General features: G+C 37.9%; 1 protein-coding gene across 5 annotated transcripts in view; it reads right to left on the bottom strand.

Annotated features, from left to right (window-relative positions):
- Positions 1-1,693: 1,693 nt before the first annotated feature.
- The window catches only part of EPSTI1 (epithelial stromal interaction 1), a 53,909-nt gene continuing 36,971 nt past the window's right edge, over positions 1,694-18,631 (bottom strand). The window contains exons 7-14 of one of the 5 annotated variants that reach the window (XR_014896417.1): positions 17,407-17,500; positions 14,039-14,122; positions 11,057-11,130; positions 9,459-9,564; positions 7,670-7,762; positions 6,442-6,495; positions 4,485-4,525; positions 1,694-2,958 (exon numbers count right to left, since the gene is read on the bottom strand). Coding sequence is in view for 1 of the 5 variants with exons in the window: in XM_085309451.1 (XP_085165577.1) it covers positions 9,495-9,564; positions 11,057-11,130; positions 14,039-14,122; positions 17,407-17,500 (322 nt within the window). In the remaining 4 variants the exon portion in view is untranslated. The remainder of the gene's footprint in view (positions 2,959-4,484; positions 4,526-6,441; positions 6,496-7,669; positions 7,763-9,458; positions 9,565-11,056; positions 11,131-14,038; positions 14,123-17,406; positions 17,501-18,631) is intronic. The other 4 variants (XR_014896418.1, XR_014896419.1, XR_014896420.1 and 1 more) reach the window with 4 other exon arrangements.

The raw sequence follows: 18,631 nt of genomic DNA, 5'->3' as shown, positions 1-18,631 counted from the left end.
TAGATTACAGGCATCTGATTCAATCCAGCTGGTGAAATAGAGATATTTAATGGGAAAGGTGGTTTGACCAAAAAGGAGGAATGCATAGCAAAAAGATTTTTGTGAGAAAGAGTATGTTCTCTAGGAGCAGGACTASAGAAAACAAATATCTGGAGGTAAGTGGAGAAGAGTGAGTGAGCCACAGCTACATAGACATGCCCCTTCTCATGCCCAGAGAACTCTGTTCTTTTGTGTAAAGCAGTGTGTATGTAAAGAGCCACCAGAGCCCAAGCACTGAGAAGTACCATAAGGAGCCCGATAGTTGAAATATTCTCCAAGGTGGGAGACAGGGATTTGCATTTTTTCATGCAACAACACTGTAAATCCTTATATGAATATTGCATTTCTTCCCAGGAAGGTATTTTCTGATTTAGACAGCCCATAAAATCTAGACACAGGAATCTTGCTGTCTGGTTGTATTGGAATTCAAAATAGCTGATCGTAACAGTTTAGCCATTCTGCTGAAATGAATTTGTATCAACATGGATAAAGCAAGGGTGGTTTCTGTCCTAAAWCCTAACCCCATACTATTCCTGTTAGCAAGATTTCTTTCTTAGATACTACAAAGATCATCATTGCAGATCATTTTTAAATGATCAAAATTAACCTGTTACCTTTATTTATTAAAAAAATCTTTTCTCATATCACTGAACAACAAATAATTTTGGTGGTGCAAGTTTATAGACAAGGGAAAACTATTTATGTTCAAAAACTGTCATTGAAAGCTGTTAGTTCCTAACTGTTGATTGACATGAAGCCAGTTTTCCAGTCTACAGCCAGTCCATTTCATTATAACCCCTTTAAAATGATGTCATACTATCCTTTTACTTTCAAGTTACTATTTAAAGTCTTGGCAGGGTGTGCGTGTGGCAAGGGGGCAATTCTGAGATACTGGAAGTCTTCCAATAGGGTAAGAAAAGCTGTTTCTAGACATTCTTGTAACATCAGTTCATGGATGCACGTAACTTCTTATCATCTCCATTGCAGGCCATGGCTCTCAGAGGTATTGCCCAGGCCACTGATCATATGGAGTTGTTTGTTCTGTTCAGAAAGATAGCATAGGGAAAATTTAGATGCTCTGCYATTAAAAAAGGCTGGAATAGTCAGTGTCTGAAATAGCTAAATGCTGTGGAGAGTATTTCGAATAAGAGATTGAAATGTTGGATAAGGGAAAGCACTTTGAAGGTTGTGATCAAGTTTCATCTTTGAAGATGGTCAAAAGAAAGCAGGCAATCTTAATGGAAGAGGTTGCCCAAGGTGACTTGCCATCATTGTTCCTGAACATGAAAGTAGCAGGTTAATAAAAAGTTCATTTTTCCCATTAGGTATAGAAACACAGCAATGTGATCACACTGAATTTTAACTTGTCAGTGACTTCCCCTCCCACTCAGCCTCCTCAGCAGGATGTACAGGTATGGTGCTCCAAGTGTGGAGAAGCTGCAGGTTCACTGCTTCAGAAAGATCACCTGCAAGCCTTAGTCTGATTAGAATACAAGTACCTGATTAAAACAAAGATACTGCCTTTAAACTATACATGCATGCATGCACATATATCCCACRCAGCAGACACAGGTCTAGACCCTGACATCTATAAAAGGAGGTTGCTGAGGGAAGTCTTGGAGGGAGATGTGAATTTAATTTTCAAAGTAGCATTCAGATAGCACAGTAAAGTACTACTGGTAATACAGTGCCATTCTGTAGGTATGCACAATTTTTCCTGAGTTCCCAGTGTCAGATGTTTAAAAAAAAAAAAAAAAGGGTAAAACACAGAGCATTGTCAAAACCTCTGGTATTTCCAATCAACACCAGCTAGCTACTAACTTGTAAGAGGTAAATCTCTCAGCCAGACATACCTAATGGCAATTATAGAGAGCCCCAGAGGGAAAGCAAACAGCAATATCAATGCTTCAGAAGAAAACTTAACATCATTCATTATGGAATTGTCATATTGTAACAGTGTTGGAAAAACATCATGGCACATCTGTGGATTGAAAAAACTACTCAGGAAACCTTTAACTTTGCATAAAATATACTTGTAAATGCAGCAGATTTGTTTTATCTACATGGTTTATGTACCATGTGCTACAGATCTTCCTTTTTCATTAGACATATTTAGGTTGTGCACTGGACTCTTGGAAAGCATTAACATGTTCCTTGCAGAAATAGGGATATAAAATTCAATTCCACCAGACTACAGGGAAAAAGAAAAGTAAGAAACTAAAGCTAAGTTTGCGATAGCATTCCTCACTCATGTAACGGAAGTTACCAAGGTAAAACTGACAAAAGGAAAAACTGGTCTATCACATCACAGAAGATAGGGGAAAGATGAAATAACACTGACATTTATTTAGTTTTATTTCTCTCATGGATGTTATACCTTTTTAAAAACATTTGAAAGATTCTATCTATAATATATACACTTGCTTCTTGAGCCTTTACTGTTAGATGTAATAGTTGATAAACAACAACATGAATAAAAACAACATTCATTTACTCCCCTCCTCCCTAAAATCATCAGCTACTTCAGTTCAAGTCACTGAAAAATTTTTGCCTGGGTACAGAACAAAAAAAGTACACATTGATATTCCTGCAGCTTCTGTAGGCACTAACGTCTTCTTTTTTTCCGAGATGCCAATAACTGAGATAATTGCATTCTGGAAGAGTCAAAACAATTTATGAAAAAAATGACACATTCACTTATTAAAAATTAAATAGGGCTTTCATAATCAGCTGCTTCAAATATGCGTGAATAATGACAGCTAGAAACCAGTCTCTGGAGATTGCTCGTGTAGTGGGTGTGAAGTTGAAGTCAGGGTAAGGAAAAAAATAAACAAACGCTGTGATAAAAGAGAGCTTTCTTGAAGCTTTTACAAGGTCATTTGGCCAAGGCTGGATAAAAGTGAATATTCCTCCAGTACCCTGTAACAAGAAGAAAACAGAATTTAAAATAATCTTTTGCAGCAAAATAAAAATCAAAGTCACACTGCTCCAAGATTAAGTCCACTGGAAAATAAGTCTCCCTTTTCTTCTGACAGGTTTTAGCTTTTAATTATGTAAAGCACTCATGAAAGGATTTCTATCTTCTTGTAAATTTGATTCACAAAATGTTCTAGTTATCTACAGACATATTAGTAACTCTTTGAACAGTATATTAATGTAGTAAGCTGAAATGTGCTTTCAAAACAACAGCAAAACAAAGCTTAGAAAAACTACACTCATCTATAACTCTTATGCAGTTCACATGTAAATATACAATTGATGTTGTAAATATTGCAGAAAACAGCAAACAAAAAATCCAGTGAGTTGAAGTTCCTTCTACTGGCCCAGGTATACAAAGCTGAACAGTACTGTGTGCTGTGCAAGATGGCTGTTTCTTCCCTCATGGGGAACTGTCTTTGTCTGCTCATTGTCATCTGAATTTAAGTTTATTTTTGATAATACTTTACTCCTCCTAAAACTGAAATGACAGTTCATGAGAGGCCAACAATATTATTTCGATCTCATCTTCAGAATACAACCCTGCTGCAAAAATATTTGTTAATAACAACTATTAGAACAGAAAGCAAGCAAGAAAGAAAAAATTGAGAGTATCTGAATCTGTAGGAAAACTGTTGAAAGGAAGATTTGTTTAAGCTTGATTTTTTTCCAGTTCTTCATAAAATTCTAGCTTTTAAAAAAGAATTGTCAAAGCCACCTCCTAAAGCAAGAATAGCGTGTGTCAGGACCTGCATTTGCTTCAAATTCCAAGAGCCTAGAAGCAGCAGCTCTACAGAAATTTTAAAATGAGAATTGGGAATCATAGCAGGGAACCCATTTGAGAAAAGGATGTTGGTGCAGTAAGGCTTATGAAAAGGTCACCTGAAAACAGAGGGCCTGATTTCCGTCACTCAATACTGGTGTTTGGCCAAAGGACTCTATCGATAGGAATCCTCCCTTTTTTCTCACAGGAAATAGGCAGAAGAATGTAGGCCAGAACAAAGTCTTTTTCTTTCACTTATGACCACTGGAAGTTTACACAAACAAGTCCTGCATTGCCAGCTCGATTCCTCAGCTGCCTAGGATTTTGGGTCACAGTCTGTGAAAAAGTGAATGTGACCGTACTGAGCTTTTAGCATCAATATCACCATACCTGGAGCAGATGCTTTCAACAGCATCAGCTCTTCTGATAGAAACACACATTGAGCAGTTGTTCTTTAGAAGAGAACACTGTTGTAGGCATTTGGCCTTCAAATACCAGAAATGAACAGGACCATCTGATAATTTCGGAATTAGTATGTTTATGAGGCTATGTAATGACAGAGTTGGATACTACTTATTTTAGGATCTCCTTTCATAATACTTGAGGATAAAACCACACAAGCTATCATAATGAAATATCAAACATAAAGTTAAATTAACATCAGCACTAGTATTAAAAGCAACTAAAACAGATTTATTATTCTTACCTTTGGGCAACAGCAATCCTTTATTCCGAATAGTTTGACTCCTAGATTAAAAAAAAAACAAAAAAAACAAAAAAAACAAAGACCGCCTTAATACAGTACAAATAGATCTACAATGACGTATTTATACAAGGAAATATGGCTATCCACATGGGTGGGTTTTGTCTCTTAAGTACTTGGTGCCCTTTGCTGTCTTTTAAAGTCCACCTAAAATAATAATTAAATCCTTCTGCAAGATTCCAGTTCCAGTAATAAATATTTTCCTCTGATTTGAACTGAATGTGAATAGAAGGATGTATAAATTCAAAAGATAAACCTATCTTGGTTTTGCTGAAAAAGTTAATCCAGAAGCACTGCAAATACCTTCAGATGCCTTGATCCTTTCTTGATCTCACACAAACTGAARAGGCAAAAGGTTTCTTCCTTTCCTCCCCAGGCTCCCCCTATTCTCTTTTAGGATGAGATTTTCAAAAGGAAAGAATGATTGAGCTCAAAGTCAAGTCAGGCAGAACACATCTGCATATGCTGTTTGACTGGCTTTTCAGAGGTAAGTTATTAAAGTTAGCTACAGTATGTCAGGACCCACTCAATTTTGGTCCTTATATCAATGCTTCTGTGGAGCAGCTTTTTATTTTCCTTCATCATTCTGGCAGGAAAGACGAGCACTTTACTCTCAGTAAAAATCCCAGTTTTAAGAAAAAAATGATAATCTTTCCAAAACAGATTGTAGCTCGACTAACAAGGTTAAAGCTAAGTTAGCAAAACACGTTCTTTGTTAAAACAAAAATAACCATGGTGGATTGCAATCTGGAGGCTTCTTATATAAATATTCCATTTCTAATGTTCCCCTCCTAAATGAAAAGCTTTTTCTTTGTGCTGGGAAACCAGCATTTTCAGTGCAACTCTACACATGCAAAAGCTCATTGAAGTCTCCATTAAAATCTGATTGTGTATGGAAGACTGTGGTATACATGCTGGCCTAGAGACTTCATAATTTTGAGCTATGATTTTTCTTTGTACAACAATAAAATTCATGACATGTTCCCTATCAAATTGTAAGCAAATAATATAAACCCTGTGTTCACTGAGGCTCCAGAGAAATATTCCAATGCAGCAAACTATAAAAACTAAACCAAGTGTTAATCCACTAACCATATTTATTTAAAATAGCTTTTATCTACTATCCACTGAGTTACTGTTCTACACATGGGAAAAAAGAATGTGGTTTCCTGTCGCTCTGCACCTGTGTATTCAGGCCATAAGTTGTTTCTCCCTCTAAATATCTGGAATTATGCATCATCTAAAAGAGCAGAGTCAGCACCTGAAAGAGCACTCCTCATTCTTATGCATGACACGCTGTAATGGAGACATGAAACGGGAAGGTGTAATATGTCATATTGCCTTCTAGATCACGGGTTGATTATAGCTCAGAGAGTTTCAACAAGAAAACTAGTATTTCATTAAAGAAGAGTCAACACATAAATTCTAGCTATTCGGCATATGACCTCTCTCCATTAATAGAATAGACAAAAGGGTCCTTGACAATGCTCAATTTCCACACACAAAAAAACCCAAGAGCTCTGCTACAAGCTTGCTACGTATTTGCACTTGGTCTCTGCAAATCCCTCAGTACTGGAGCATGGGCAAGTCTCATGAGGGAGTGAATATGTTTTTAACTGTTTAACTACTCCACAATTATAATCTTTCATAAAAAATAGAAGTATTTTTATATTTAAATAAAACTGATAATTCATGTCACTACAGTGAACAGAAATTGTCTCAGTTACAGGCTGCAGCTAAGTAAGGATTAAATCCTACTGGTTAAACTTTGATGCTGAAATGAAAACTGTTCCCTCCCCTCCCCCCCCAGTCCTAAACAGTTTACACTTATGTTAAAGACAACAGCAGTACAGGGGACATCAAAATTTTCTATGCAGTCTATAATAAGATGTATGTCTACCTCAGGGGTGCAGTAGTCCACAGACAGAAGTGGAAATTTATTAATTTGTCTTCCCTTAAAAAAAAAAAAAAAAGAAAATGACATAACCACCCACAGAGAGCCCTAGCATTTACAACCAAAAAGGGATTACTTCCATGAAGACACTTCTTGAAATAACAGCATATAAATATTCCTAATAAAATACAAGATGTCTGGAGGGCAGAACCTCTAAGACCTCATTTCCTATCAAAGGAAAAGGGGACAAAAGGGATGGTAAAGGGGACAAAATGATGGGCTGCGCAACTACTCTTCTCCTTACTCTCAAACCTACACAATAAATTCACCTCCCTCCCCCATGTCCTTTACGATATTCTTTTCCCCCTTTTCCTCTCTTAGCCCGCAGGAAAACACCGCCGAGCTGCAGCTGGTCTGGAGCCGTGCCCGTGCTGATCGGCCAGATGGCAGCTGCCCGACGGCACGCCGAGCGCTCTGTCTTTCCCACCTTCCCATGGAGGGGGGCACTGAGTTGCTGTCTCTCTCCTCTGCCCGGCCACTGCTTTTAACAAAGGACATAGAAACCTATTTATCTTTAGGACTTACACACCCTTGCAAATTCAGCAAATTGCATTGGCCAGCAGGCTGAAGAACCTTAATGCAACACAGACAGACAGTGCAATCATAAAAACTTCATTTTCTTAGGAAACCAGGCTAATATGAATAATATATATAGCACAGTACAACGTTCAGTCTCTGAAGTYTGAGGTCACAGAAGGAAAGGGCTCAAAACACTTGCAGGTCTTARCTTTGGGAACATCTTTCATTTCATTTAATCTGACCTGTTTCTATTAACCTCTTTGCAAAGACCATGCTGCAGACTATGTGACTTCTAAGCCCCACCTGSAGTTCAAGTCTTTTTGTTTAAAAACGCAAGGAAGAACTTCAATATAATCAAAGACACTGAAGTTGCAGCCTCCAGGCTATCTTTTGCGAGATATTTTTCTTTCTTGCTCTTGTTACTAATAGTCATTTTTAATTTTGCTCGATGATGTATTTTTTCATGCTTTATTATTTCCTTGCTTYGTTTGGGCGCCTCATCTCAATTTACGGCATACAGGTAAAACAAATAATTTAGTACTATCCAAACAGAAGGCAAGTTCCCTGGAAACCATTAAGTAAACACCCAGAGTGGGAAATTTATCACTACTCTGACACAGAGGGTTTTGTTGCAGTTGTTCTGGTGCATTCTTACCATAGTTTAAAAAAGACAGATTGATTGTGTTCAGCATAGAGCTATCTGTTATTGAAACTGTGTCTGTGTCCAGCACACGCATTTGGCGGAGTCCTGTGGAAGATGATGTATGGCATTTGACTAAAGACAAAGCTCCATTTTCACTGCACATAAAAGCAAAGTTTCCAGTTCTGGTTGAGATGCTGAAGTTTAGGRTATTGGGGATCCTGGCTGTTTCAGGGTTTCTCAGGAAATAGTTTACAGATTGGGATAAAGGACACAAAATGAAATAAAAGAAGCCCTTGCTGGTCTTGTTTACCAGGCTCCATCCAGCAGATCTTACCTTTTCCTCCTTCCTAGGTACAGGTTATCTCTACCCTTCCTGAAGTCTCTAATACTGCTGTCTACAGACACATCATCTTTTCGTTTCTGCTATACAGACCACTCTAGCTCACTCCTTTACAAGCCTGGATATCACTAGCCTGGCTTCCAGTAACTACTGGATTGCCTGGCATGCAATACTGCAGGCTGTTCCGTAAAGCCCCAGCCAACTGGTTTGCCCAGTGACTACCACCAGACCCTATGGGACATTGAGCTGGCAGGTCGGGAGAGCTTGCCTGAAGTTTGCAGTGATTAAGAGAATCTTTATCCAGTTCCAGTGCCTGGAAAACTCCAGCAGTAATAATACCTGCTTTTCCATCATGCCTTCTATGTTCAGACCCTATGGGACATTGAGCTGGCAGGTCGGGAGAGCTTGCCTGAAGTTTGCAGTGATTAAGAGAATCTTTATCCAGTTCCAGCGCCTGGAAAACTCCAGCAGTAATAATACCTGCTTTTCCATCATGCCTTCTATGTTCAGGACCTAGTAGGAGATTGAGCCCAAGTTCTCCTGTCATTCATCTGCCAAGATACAAATCCACACTCCCATGAATGTTTACCAACACATGGATTAGATGGCTACTTTCACATATGATTAGGCAGATTTATACGTCTTCAGGACAGGGCCTCAAGTGGACAAACAATTCAACCAGTCCAACTCAAAAGTCCTTCTGGTTTCCAACTAAACATTTTTCTCTATATTGACACATTCACTATGTTTTCTTAGATTCACATCCCTTTAAGACATCCTTTTTAAGGCTTTCACTTCTGCACTACTGTYCCCCTGGCAATGCAATTTCATCCTAATGGAATTTTCCACAATGACAATACTACAAAATATTTCTAAATCACTAAAAGAGTGCAATTATAARTATCAACAACCACATTTATGCCTCATAAAAACAGTGGAAAAAATCTAGTATCTAGGACTGCTTAATATGTTAGAGTCAAGATACCTTTTCTTCAAAAAAAATCTTGTAAGTATTATATATTTTAAATGGATGCAGTTGGGTCTTTCTAGTCACAACTTTATACGGGAAAAAATGAACAGCTGTATCTTTTATGTGTTTTTCTCTCATTCACTTGCTGTATCATATTAAAATGTTCTTAGCAATTCCAAGCATCTTTCATTTAAAAAACTTTCAAAAATTCCTTAAAATTTTATGATCCTTGTTCCAAACTCAAGGACGGACCTTGGATGCAGTACCTTGCATAGAAAGCAATATGCTTCTGCTGCTGTTACTCCCTCCCCCTGCATATGAAGGACTTAAACTTAAGGCAGGATTTATTTTTAAAAGCTATTGCAGACAGCCAGTCAGGACTGTAAGTTCTATCACGCAGACTAAATGCATACAACACATAATAGTATTGAGTGGAAAAATTAACTTTTAAACAATCTTATTTCTTTCATGTTCTGGACCCAGAAACTTACCCAGCAGCTGTTACTGAAGGAGTCCTGACTCCTACTTCATTCAAGTTGGTAGAGGCTATTAGCTTGCGTTTTGTCCAGTAGTCGGTCCAGAAAAGCATTATTTACCCTTAAAAACAATGAAACGGTAGCTGACTATGGGGATTTAGCATTCTGTGAGTAGCTTCCCCTATTCTAKGTTAAACACACACCTTTCTGTCTTTTAAGCCTGTGTTGAGTAACTAGAGACTGGCATAAGACAGGGTGGATTTCATTTTCAGTTCATCAGGTTTATTCCTACCCTGTGATCAATTTTTCATGATTAAAAAGCATCCTGGGGCTGCTGTGAGAAATGCACCAAAACCCTCAGCAGAAAGTCTATGTGCATAGCACTCACGTTCCCAGTGAATCCAGCTTTTTAGAAAATCCACCTGAAGCAGTCTTTCAACCCTCAGTACACAAGGAGAGTTTCTAGAAGTACAGATTTCATAATGCCAATGAAAAAGCCACTCAAATTTGTTAATAATAGAGACAAGTTGTGCAGCTGTCAACTTTCCCTACCCTCCAGCTCAGAAAGCACCTCCAGCATTTTCTTGTACTGCTTTATCAAATCTGGAACACATACAAATACACTTTCCCTCAGCCTGTTTTAAATATTTTCAAATTGGCTGAAAGTTGCATCTTTTTTCCCCCTTATTAATGCCTAGAACTGACAATACACGCYTAGAAATGACAGTCAGGTTTTACAATACTTTTCGTAAAATGGATGTAAAATGAAACATCCCAGATTATTTCTATCTAGGGAAACAGCGATGGACTCAGTCTACAATACTTCATTAATTTCTATGGCTAATTATCTCAATGTCTTTGCTGCAAAAAAATCCTTAAGAAATTAAAACAGTATGGAGAACGGTTGCCCAAAGAATTCCTTCATTTATTTATTTATTTATTTTTTAATTTCTAATTCCTTGATGATAGAACAATTTCCCAAAATGAGGGGCTTTTATTATTGAGACTGAGAGGTGTTTCTTTTTACCTGCTGAAAATAAAGTTGAGAATAAAGCTATGCTTCAGAATAACAAAAAATTAGTGATAGAACTGTGAGATTAAAACCACAAAATACAGATATGGGACACCAGTGGGGTGCACTCTGGGACATGAAACAGCGCAACTACAGAACTACTGCACTGTAGTTTATATCTGTAAGTTTATATCTGTATAAATACCTAAAATTCAGGTATAGCTCTGCCTGTTAGCTTCAGTGACAATGCAAGAAGTTGCAYGGATAAAGCAGCCCATTACAAAATACGTTTGTATACACACACACATATATTTATATAGGTATGCATATATGGGTATGTATGTATGTATTTGGCTAGTTTTCAAAGGTTCAGCTTAACACTGGCAGAACAAATAAAACGAAAAAGGCACTCTGTCACATTGCCTACTGTGAGCAGTTGTAATGCTGGATATTAGTGGCTCATCTGAAGRCAAAGTTAATCTAGAGGCTAGGTCAGGGATCCTCATTGCAGTAGTTTTCTAACACAGTAACGGTGGCAATTTTGAGACCCTTTCTAGACAGGAATTCAAATAAAGCATATTCTCATTGTTTTGAACCCTACCTCCTCTGTTCATTTTGGTGTTCTCTTGTTCGGGCTTCCTCTCTCCGCTTTTGCTTAAACTCCATCAACTCAGCCTGGGAATGATAAAAATCAAAAAGCAAGCTTTTTTAATTAACGTGCCTATATTGAAAACCCATTTAATTCCACACGATGTTAACTTCAACCAGAACAACATGCCATTTCCCTCAACAGCATTTTATTTACATGACAGCACTACATTAAAAACTGAGCTCAGTTTTCTGTTCAGGGTTGCACTAGATGAGATRTATCTGTGCCCAAAAGGCAGGAAACAAAAGAACTTGGACAGTTGCATCGGTACATTTAAAGGGATATGCCAGACACCAACCCACACGCACTGTTCTAGTCAAGCCCCTAGCTTCCAGACTCTGCTCCTTCGTGCCCTCAGCACCCCGAGCTCCAGATTGCCAAGCAGTACGATGGAGAAACGTGCAAAACCTTCAGCTTGAGACCTTCAGCATCCCCCTGCTCCAACCCAGAGGTTGGAATATCCCTGTAAGCAGGAAGGTGAAGACGGTCGAAGTCCCTTCACAGGAGCCAACGGAGCCCAATGTGACCTCTGCAGGTGTGAAGGAGATAGGTCCTTTGCCTCCTGCCTCTGAGAAGCGTTTCAGAAAGCACATCTACTGCATCTTTCCCTCTTTTGCCCACTTCCCCAGATTTCTGCCCAATAGAAAACCTCTTCCAAAGGCATTATTCCAGTTGAGAACCGTAACAAAACAATCACACTTATACCCTATGTACAGTGATCTTGCTGTATCTGTGGATTTCTCTTCCCCTGTCAAGCTAAAAATTTTAGGATTGAAGCCTACAAACTTTACATAATGTAACATTAAGGTATATAAATAGTTTCAAAGGGACTTCTCTCAAKAAGAGAAATTGCCTATGCATTTTCAGGCTGGACTGGTAACGTGAAATACAGCTTATGACTGTGYTATGCATGTGTACTTGTTTGTTTGTCTCTTACTCCCTGCAACGCATCCAAGAATTGAAGATGCAGATTTTTCTGCAAAGAGAATTTGGCTTGCAGGGGGAGGGGAAATGGATAAGGACAGATCCATCTTTCACATTTTCCATAGCAACTGTATAGCAGTAGGAATAGCAGGTAAAATAGAATGATGCAGTTAGATAAAAGCTTCAATAACTGAATGAAACTATGAAAGTTAAAAAAAAAGAATCAATTTAAGTGGAACATTAATAAAAACTATGCAATAAATGTATGCAAAAAAAAATCAATAACTGCAAATGTGTTGTGTATCAATATTTGTCTAGCCCTAAAAGAAGAAAAAGGATTAAGAAATAAAGAAGTCACCCTTAATTTTCACTGTTTTAAATAACTATTCAACCTGAAAATTAAAATCCAGTATCTGACTTTCCAATATGCTGAGTCCCTCTCCTGGAGTAATGTTCTGAAATATATTGTGTGTATAGGATGCAGTGTTTAAAGTGTACTGAAAATTTTTAAATCAAGCAATACATACTAAAACTTGCTCTAAAAAAAAACGCAACTGACAATACCTATACRTTTTATAGCAACACTGTACTAGAAGGTGCACACCAGACAGAATTTACAATTACTTTAATACATATTAGTTTGAAACAGAAATGAGCCAACATAAATCCGAGGGACAATCATTRGGCCTTTAAAATACTTATTATTTACGGTAGGTTTGTAAGTAGTACATTACTCTGYGCAATAGGTAACAGCAAATACAAAGGCAAGGAGCACTCTGGAATGGCACACCAATAAAGAATGTCCTTGGAACCAGTCAACACCTTCTTAACCTATGTTAACCGGTGAAGAGTGTAAGCTCTACACAAGTCTCTTAACCCTAACTTACAGGGCACAGGCATGCTAATTCACATTTGTATTTATTTTGTCTATTGTAGAAATATGCACAGTACAACAGTTGCAGGCCRTGTGCTTCCCATGACTAACTTTCAAGGATTTTTCGTGTGTACGGTTCCTGACAGTAAGTACACATCTGAGAGGAAAGCAGTTAAGACTCTCTGGGTTGTTTTATTTTTTTTCTTTTGTTTCTAGTATTCTAGTTACTACAAAAAGAGTACAGTTATCCCCAGCATTTAATGAAAGGCATCTGTGAGGGGATGAAGTAATTGTAYGGGATTTGTTGAGCTACCTAAGATTCTACTATGGAAGTAGTTTAACATCAATTTGGATATAAGTAACAGCACAGACATAACACGAGGTTTAGTACTTGCCAGTGTTTCTTGAGTGATTTGCAGCTAATGTTGCTCTCCTCATRCTCGCACAGTTAAAACTGGAGCCGAGATAGCAGTATAGCACACGGCTGTAGTCCTGTGTAGATTAACTTAACGTGCCTACAGTAGCCAAAATAATGCTAGAGGGACTGTAGTGGTTAGGACACGTTTTCAGACAACATCTTGCATATGCAGAAGATGGATTTCTCACCTGTAGTAATGGCATACCCACCTATTAGACTACTTAAAAAGATTTTGGTTTATGTGGTTAGCAAGCAAACACAGGAGCAGACAGACTGAATACCAAATTTGAATTMTTCCACACACTCATTTCGGAAGGCAGGGCACACAGGTCTTGATTCTCTAAAAAGAGACTTTATTCATAGTCTGAGATCATCATGAATATCTCAGTAAGATTACTTCTGCCTGAAAAGGAGGAAATTGGTTTCCTTAGTGTATGAAATTGGGCACCATGATCCAGAAAATACTCTGTACAATTGTTCAAATGGGGAGACAAGTAGAAACTTGTCATCTAGATGCAAATAACCATGAACTCAGAAGATAATTCAATCTATATCCAAATCTTACAACTTGGTTCATCTCTCTCAATATTTGAAAACAGTGACCAAATCACTTTCCCTAAAGAGAAGCTCTGTGCATAGGCTACAGCAATCAACGTAGTTAACTGGTTTCACAGCATGCAAAAAYGATACAATATGCAACCTGTTAATGTATAATTACCTTCCTTCGTTGTTCTTGCTTCATTTCCTCTAATCTTCTGTTTTCATCCTCTCGAAGAGCCTTCTTGTAAGTATGGCTTCTAGTCTGTTGTTTAGCAGAGAATATAAAGCATATTGATAGGGAGGGGGGGAACCACATCAAAATCCCAAACCTCATTCCCAAATCATTATGCAAGTAATTAACACAATAGAAATGGTTGAAGGATTCTGGTCACTTAAGAAAATTCAAGTCTTCAAACTAATATAAGCTAGAAGCATTCAAAAAAAAAAAGTCCATTTATTCATTCAGATTGGCTAAATGTCCTGCACATCACAACAAACCAGCCACAGCAGCACATGTTATTGCTTGTCCTAGTGATAAGCATAGAAACACCCTAAATAATCAGAAAATGCTATTGACATATACGATAGTGGGTATAGTGGGATAGATGGGGTATTTGGGGAGGAGAAAGGGCATGGAAGGAGAAAAGGCACAGAAGTATTACTAGGATAACAAAGCAGAAGGGAGACCTGACAAAAGAGGGTAACCCAGGAGTACCTGCATGGAAGTATTGAAAAGGGATATGTGGAGGAAGAGCAAGAAAAGCCAAGAGATCCTGCCTGCTCTTATTTGAGGGGCAACTAAGAGAAGTGAAAATCTGAACCAGACATCACAAATAAGATATTTGACTGTGTAGGAGTCCCTTACAATAACTAGTCCAGCTCTTTTGTAAGTTGTAGCTACGTGTGAAGTTCTAGACTAGCGTTAAGYCCTTAGGCATTCATACTGTAAAGTCTCTCTGAGCCGGGACAGAGCCTATGTGAGGACACTAAATAATAAAACACAAAAAGTGTGCAGGTCTAGCTCATAGTTTGACTTTAGCAACGAATTTGATACAGGTCTACACAATGTTCTTCAAACTTGATATATGTGGTTCAGAATGACACCATTAAAATGACACGCGCATAATCTGCTAAMAGGGCTGAACAGAGAAAGCAATTATTAATAGCTCAATTTTGAGCTGGGAGGAGTTGTTACACGTGTCCAGGGAGACTCATTCTGGGTCCAACGTTATTCATGACTCTCAGTAATGGCTTAGAGGATCGCGTGGAGCATATGTTAATCAAGATGGAAGAAAAAAACCTAGATAGGATTGTTAACACTTTGAAAGACAGAATTAAAATTAATTATGAACCTGATTAAATAAGTGGGCCATAAAAAGTCACCAAAGTTACTCAAAAGAAGGCAATTTTTTTTCATATGCATTTGAGTAATAATTGACAGTGATATTTGAACTAGCTGTGCTAAATAAGTGTAAGTATCAAAGAAACAATGGGTGTGGGGAAAACAAAACAAAACAAAACACACACAATCAACATGACATTGTCCAGAACTTGCTTTAGAACATTAAATTAAAAAAAGTCAACAACAACACAAAACACTTAACATGACTATCAAGCACTTCTTAGATTTACCCTACTTCAGCATTTCAAATATTCAGTTCTAGTTACTCCAAACATGGGACAAATCCAAGATCATATCAAAATTAGGATATGAGTTTCCCCATAGGTTAAAGGATTTGGTATTATGCCAGTTCTATCTGGGCAACAAATCATTGGTTATGTGCTTCATCCAAGGGCTGGATGCTCTTTCACAGCGCACAGAGGCTCTGAGTATAGCTAAAGATTATGCTATCCAAATTGGTTGGAAAGACATTTTGATAACTGCATTGCTGCATTACAAGCAAGTGATAAACTGAGTCACAAAGGTATACAAATGCTGTCATGCAATAAGCACATATAAAGTCAGCTGGTACTAATGAAGAACATTACTGATAAACTATGTATTTTATCTACTTGGATACTGGTTAAGCCAAAGATGAACTATGGTATGTGATTCAGCATAGTTTATCAAGAAAATCCTCAAAAACTGCAATGAGAATGGCACAAATAAGTGGATGAAGTGGTGGCAATGACTAAAAACAGGATGTGCCTTGACTGAAAGAATCTACTGTTCTTTTAGGCACCCACCCACTTCTGCACAGATATGCAGACACAGYACTAAAATCCTGAAATGTACATCAGTCCTAGGGACAGGTGCTTGCTTGTCTTCTCAGTTCAATGCTCAATGTCCTATTAAAGGGTGAGGAGCAGGGTCTGCCTTAAACAAAGGACCAGCTCCCCATTGTGCTGAATGCAGGCTGCTTCAGAGGAAGGCAGAAGTAACTTCAAGACATCTTTTTTCTTCCCCTTCCCATAGTATTGCTTACTGTTAGTCTCCTCAGGACTAAAAAAGACAAAGCCACTCTCTTACTTCAGTACACCAAACGTTGCTGGGCAGAATTTGGTTGCTTCAAGCAATAAATCTTCCTACAATACGCTAAGATTTCTTTAAATTTTTCAAAGACACAATATGACCTGAAGAATCAAAGGGGAAAGAAACCTACTTTCAGTATCATCTTCTCCTTTCATACAACTGAGACACAGGAAGAGATACTACAGCAAGACAATAGACCTCATATATTGCTGTGATAATTTCTATACATGGAAATGTGCCAGACTTTCTCCCACTGCTCCTGAGAAAATATGTAAAAGAATAATCTTTTCTTCCCTTTCCCAAGTGTTGATGTTCAAGGCTCCATATAACAGAAGGCTGCCCAGGTTAGATATTTCTAAGTTTCTGCTGATCCAGGACTATTGTCTATAACAATAGTTTCTGTTCGCATAGCTGTCTTCTGCAGGTTTGGTTTGCCCCTACTTAGAACTCCCCCTAAAAGATAAAATTTCTGTCTCAGGGTTAGTATGTGTCACTGCAAGTTTTTCCATCAGTGGGAAAGCTTGGTATAGACATGAAGAGACTAACCATATATGAAAAAGCCCTTTTGAAACAATTAGAATAATTAGAACTTAAGCAATACTTCACATCTTTCCTAATTACACTGACACTTACCAGGCTCATTCAAACAGGGACAAAGTCCCCATGCAGCCTATGAAATCACTTTTATGACACACAAAAATAAGCTTCTCTTCTGACTAGATTTTCAATGCAGTACAGCATCCACTGACATGAGCCAGCTGAGATTTCATAAAAGCATGCTACCAACTGATGGGTACAGACACATTTAAGATTCTGATCTGAACTTAGAATATAAATCTGCCTCTTAGTTATGAGAGAGAGAGATTGGTGAGTAATAAAGGTTGTCCCCTGCTATGTAGGATACTCTGCCAGTGTATAACAGAAAATGCAATCTCATTTACTCAGAAAGAATCCTTGGTATTCACTGAATTATGTCTGGGCAATTAAGCTCAATTAGAATACTCTAATATTACACTATTGACAGTATCTGGAAAATTGACAGAAAATATTTCACATTCCATGGTTTTACTTACCCATGCTGTAGATTCCGGGCCATGATTCGCAATCTGACAGGAATCACTCTTTGGCAAACCCAAGTCCAATCTGTTCAATAATTCATTGGTTTTGCTATAAAGAAATCCAATCCAAATAGAATTGTTAGCGCTTTCATTAAAAAAAAAAATATACAGCTTTTTATTCCATCCTTGGAATCTAGCCTAGACATTTTATCATGCGACTACTGAAAAACATCACAGGTGGAACAAAAGGTTATGGAGATAGACAGAATGAAATGGGACAGCTGAAACAGAAGCTATATTGTGGATAAGACATTTGTTGGGAGGATTTTTAGGTAAACAATTATTGTCATTTCTGTGTTAGAGGTCTGTAGTGGCTRTGCTTTCTTTGCTCATTGTCAAGCTCCTCAAATACACACCACTTACACACCACTAGACTCCATCRGAATGCAATTACTTCACTGAATTTTTGCAAATCTTTATTAGATCCATAAATCTCAGATAAGTAATATAAAAGATTATTTTAAGGTATTTTCCTTCACGGTTAACGCAATGCGTGCTTACAATGGATTTCTTAAGTAACAAAACTTTGAAGCATTTTGTAGCATGAAAATAAACTCTCTTGTCTTTAGTTGAAACGTGACTGTACGACGTTGTCACTTCTCATTCAGGCAAGGACAACTTTATTTTTCTACTCATATCCCTTAAAAAACAGATTTTCAAAGTGGTATCAGTTCATTCACAGTTCAATCAAGTACAGTTTAATAAAGGCATAACAGTAACATTTAAACAAAAAACATTTAAACTAAAAACAAGAGTTGTGGTGCAGTGATCAAGAATCTGAGTTTCCTAATCTGCAGACCAAGGTGTATCTATTCAACCCTTCACTCATTCAGAGGAACTGAGTTGGAGGAAAGAGGCAATTGTATTTCTGTACACAGCTTTCGATACAGTAGTTCACTGCCAGTTTGAAGAAAGCATGAAAGTACTGAAGTGAGAGCGCAAAGAGTGCTTCAAAAGGAATTCAACACAAAAAGACTTACTTTGCCTACAACCAGTAAACTCTGTGGGGAGAAGAGGCCAATACTAAAGGCATCTTAACCCTGGAGAAAAACCCTAGGCAGACATCATCACTGCTTGGCAAACTGCTGAAACAGACTATTAAGCACGGTTTTATCTTTCACTCCACGTCTTCAAATAGAAAGTAGATGCATTTTTGGAAAAACGTCCTGCTGGTCAGTAT

This window comes from Rhea americana, unplaced genomic scaffold, assembly GCF_003343005.1.
Source record: "Rhea americana isolate MKP2758 unplaced genomic scaffold, rheAme1 scaffold_3, whole genome shotgun sequence".
Taxonomy (NCBI): Eukaryota; Metazoa; Chordata; class Aves; order Rheiformes; family Rheidae; genus Rhea; species Rhea americana.
The sequence above is the reverse complement of the archived record's forward strand: the minus strand, read 5'-3'. Positions and strand labels throughout refer to the sequence as shown.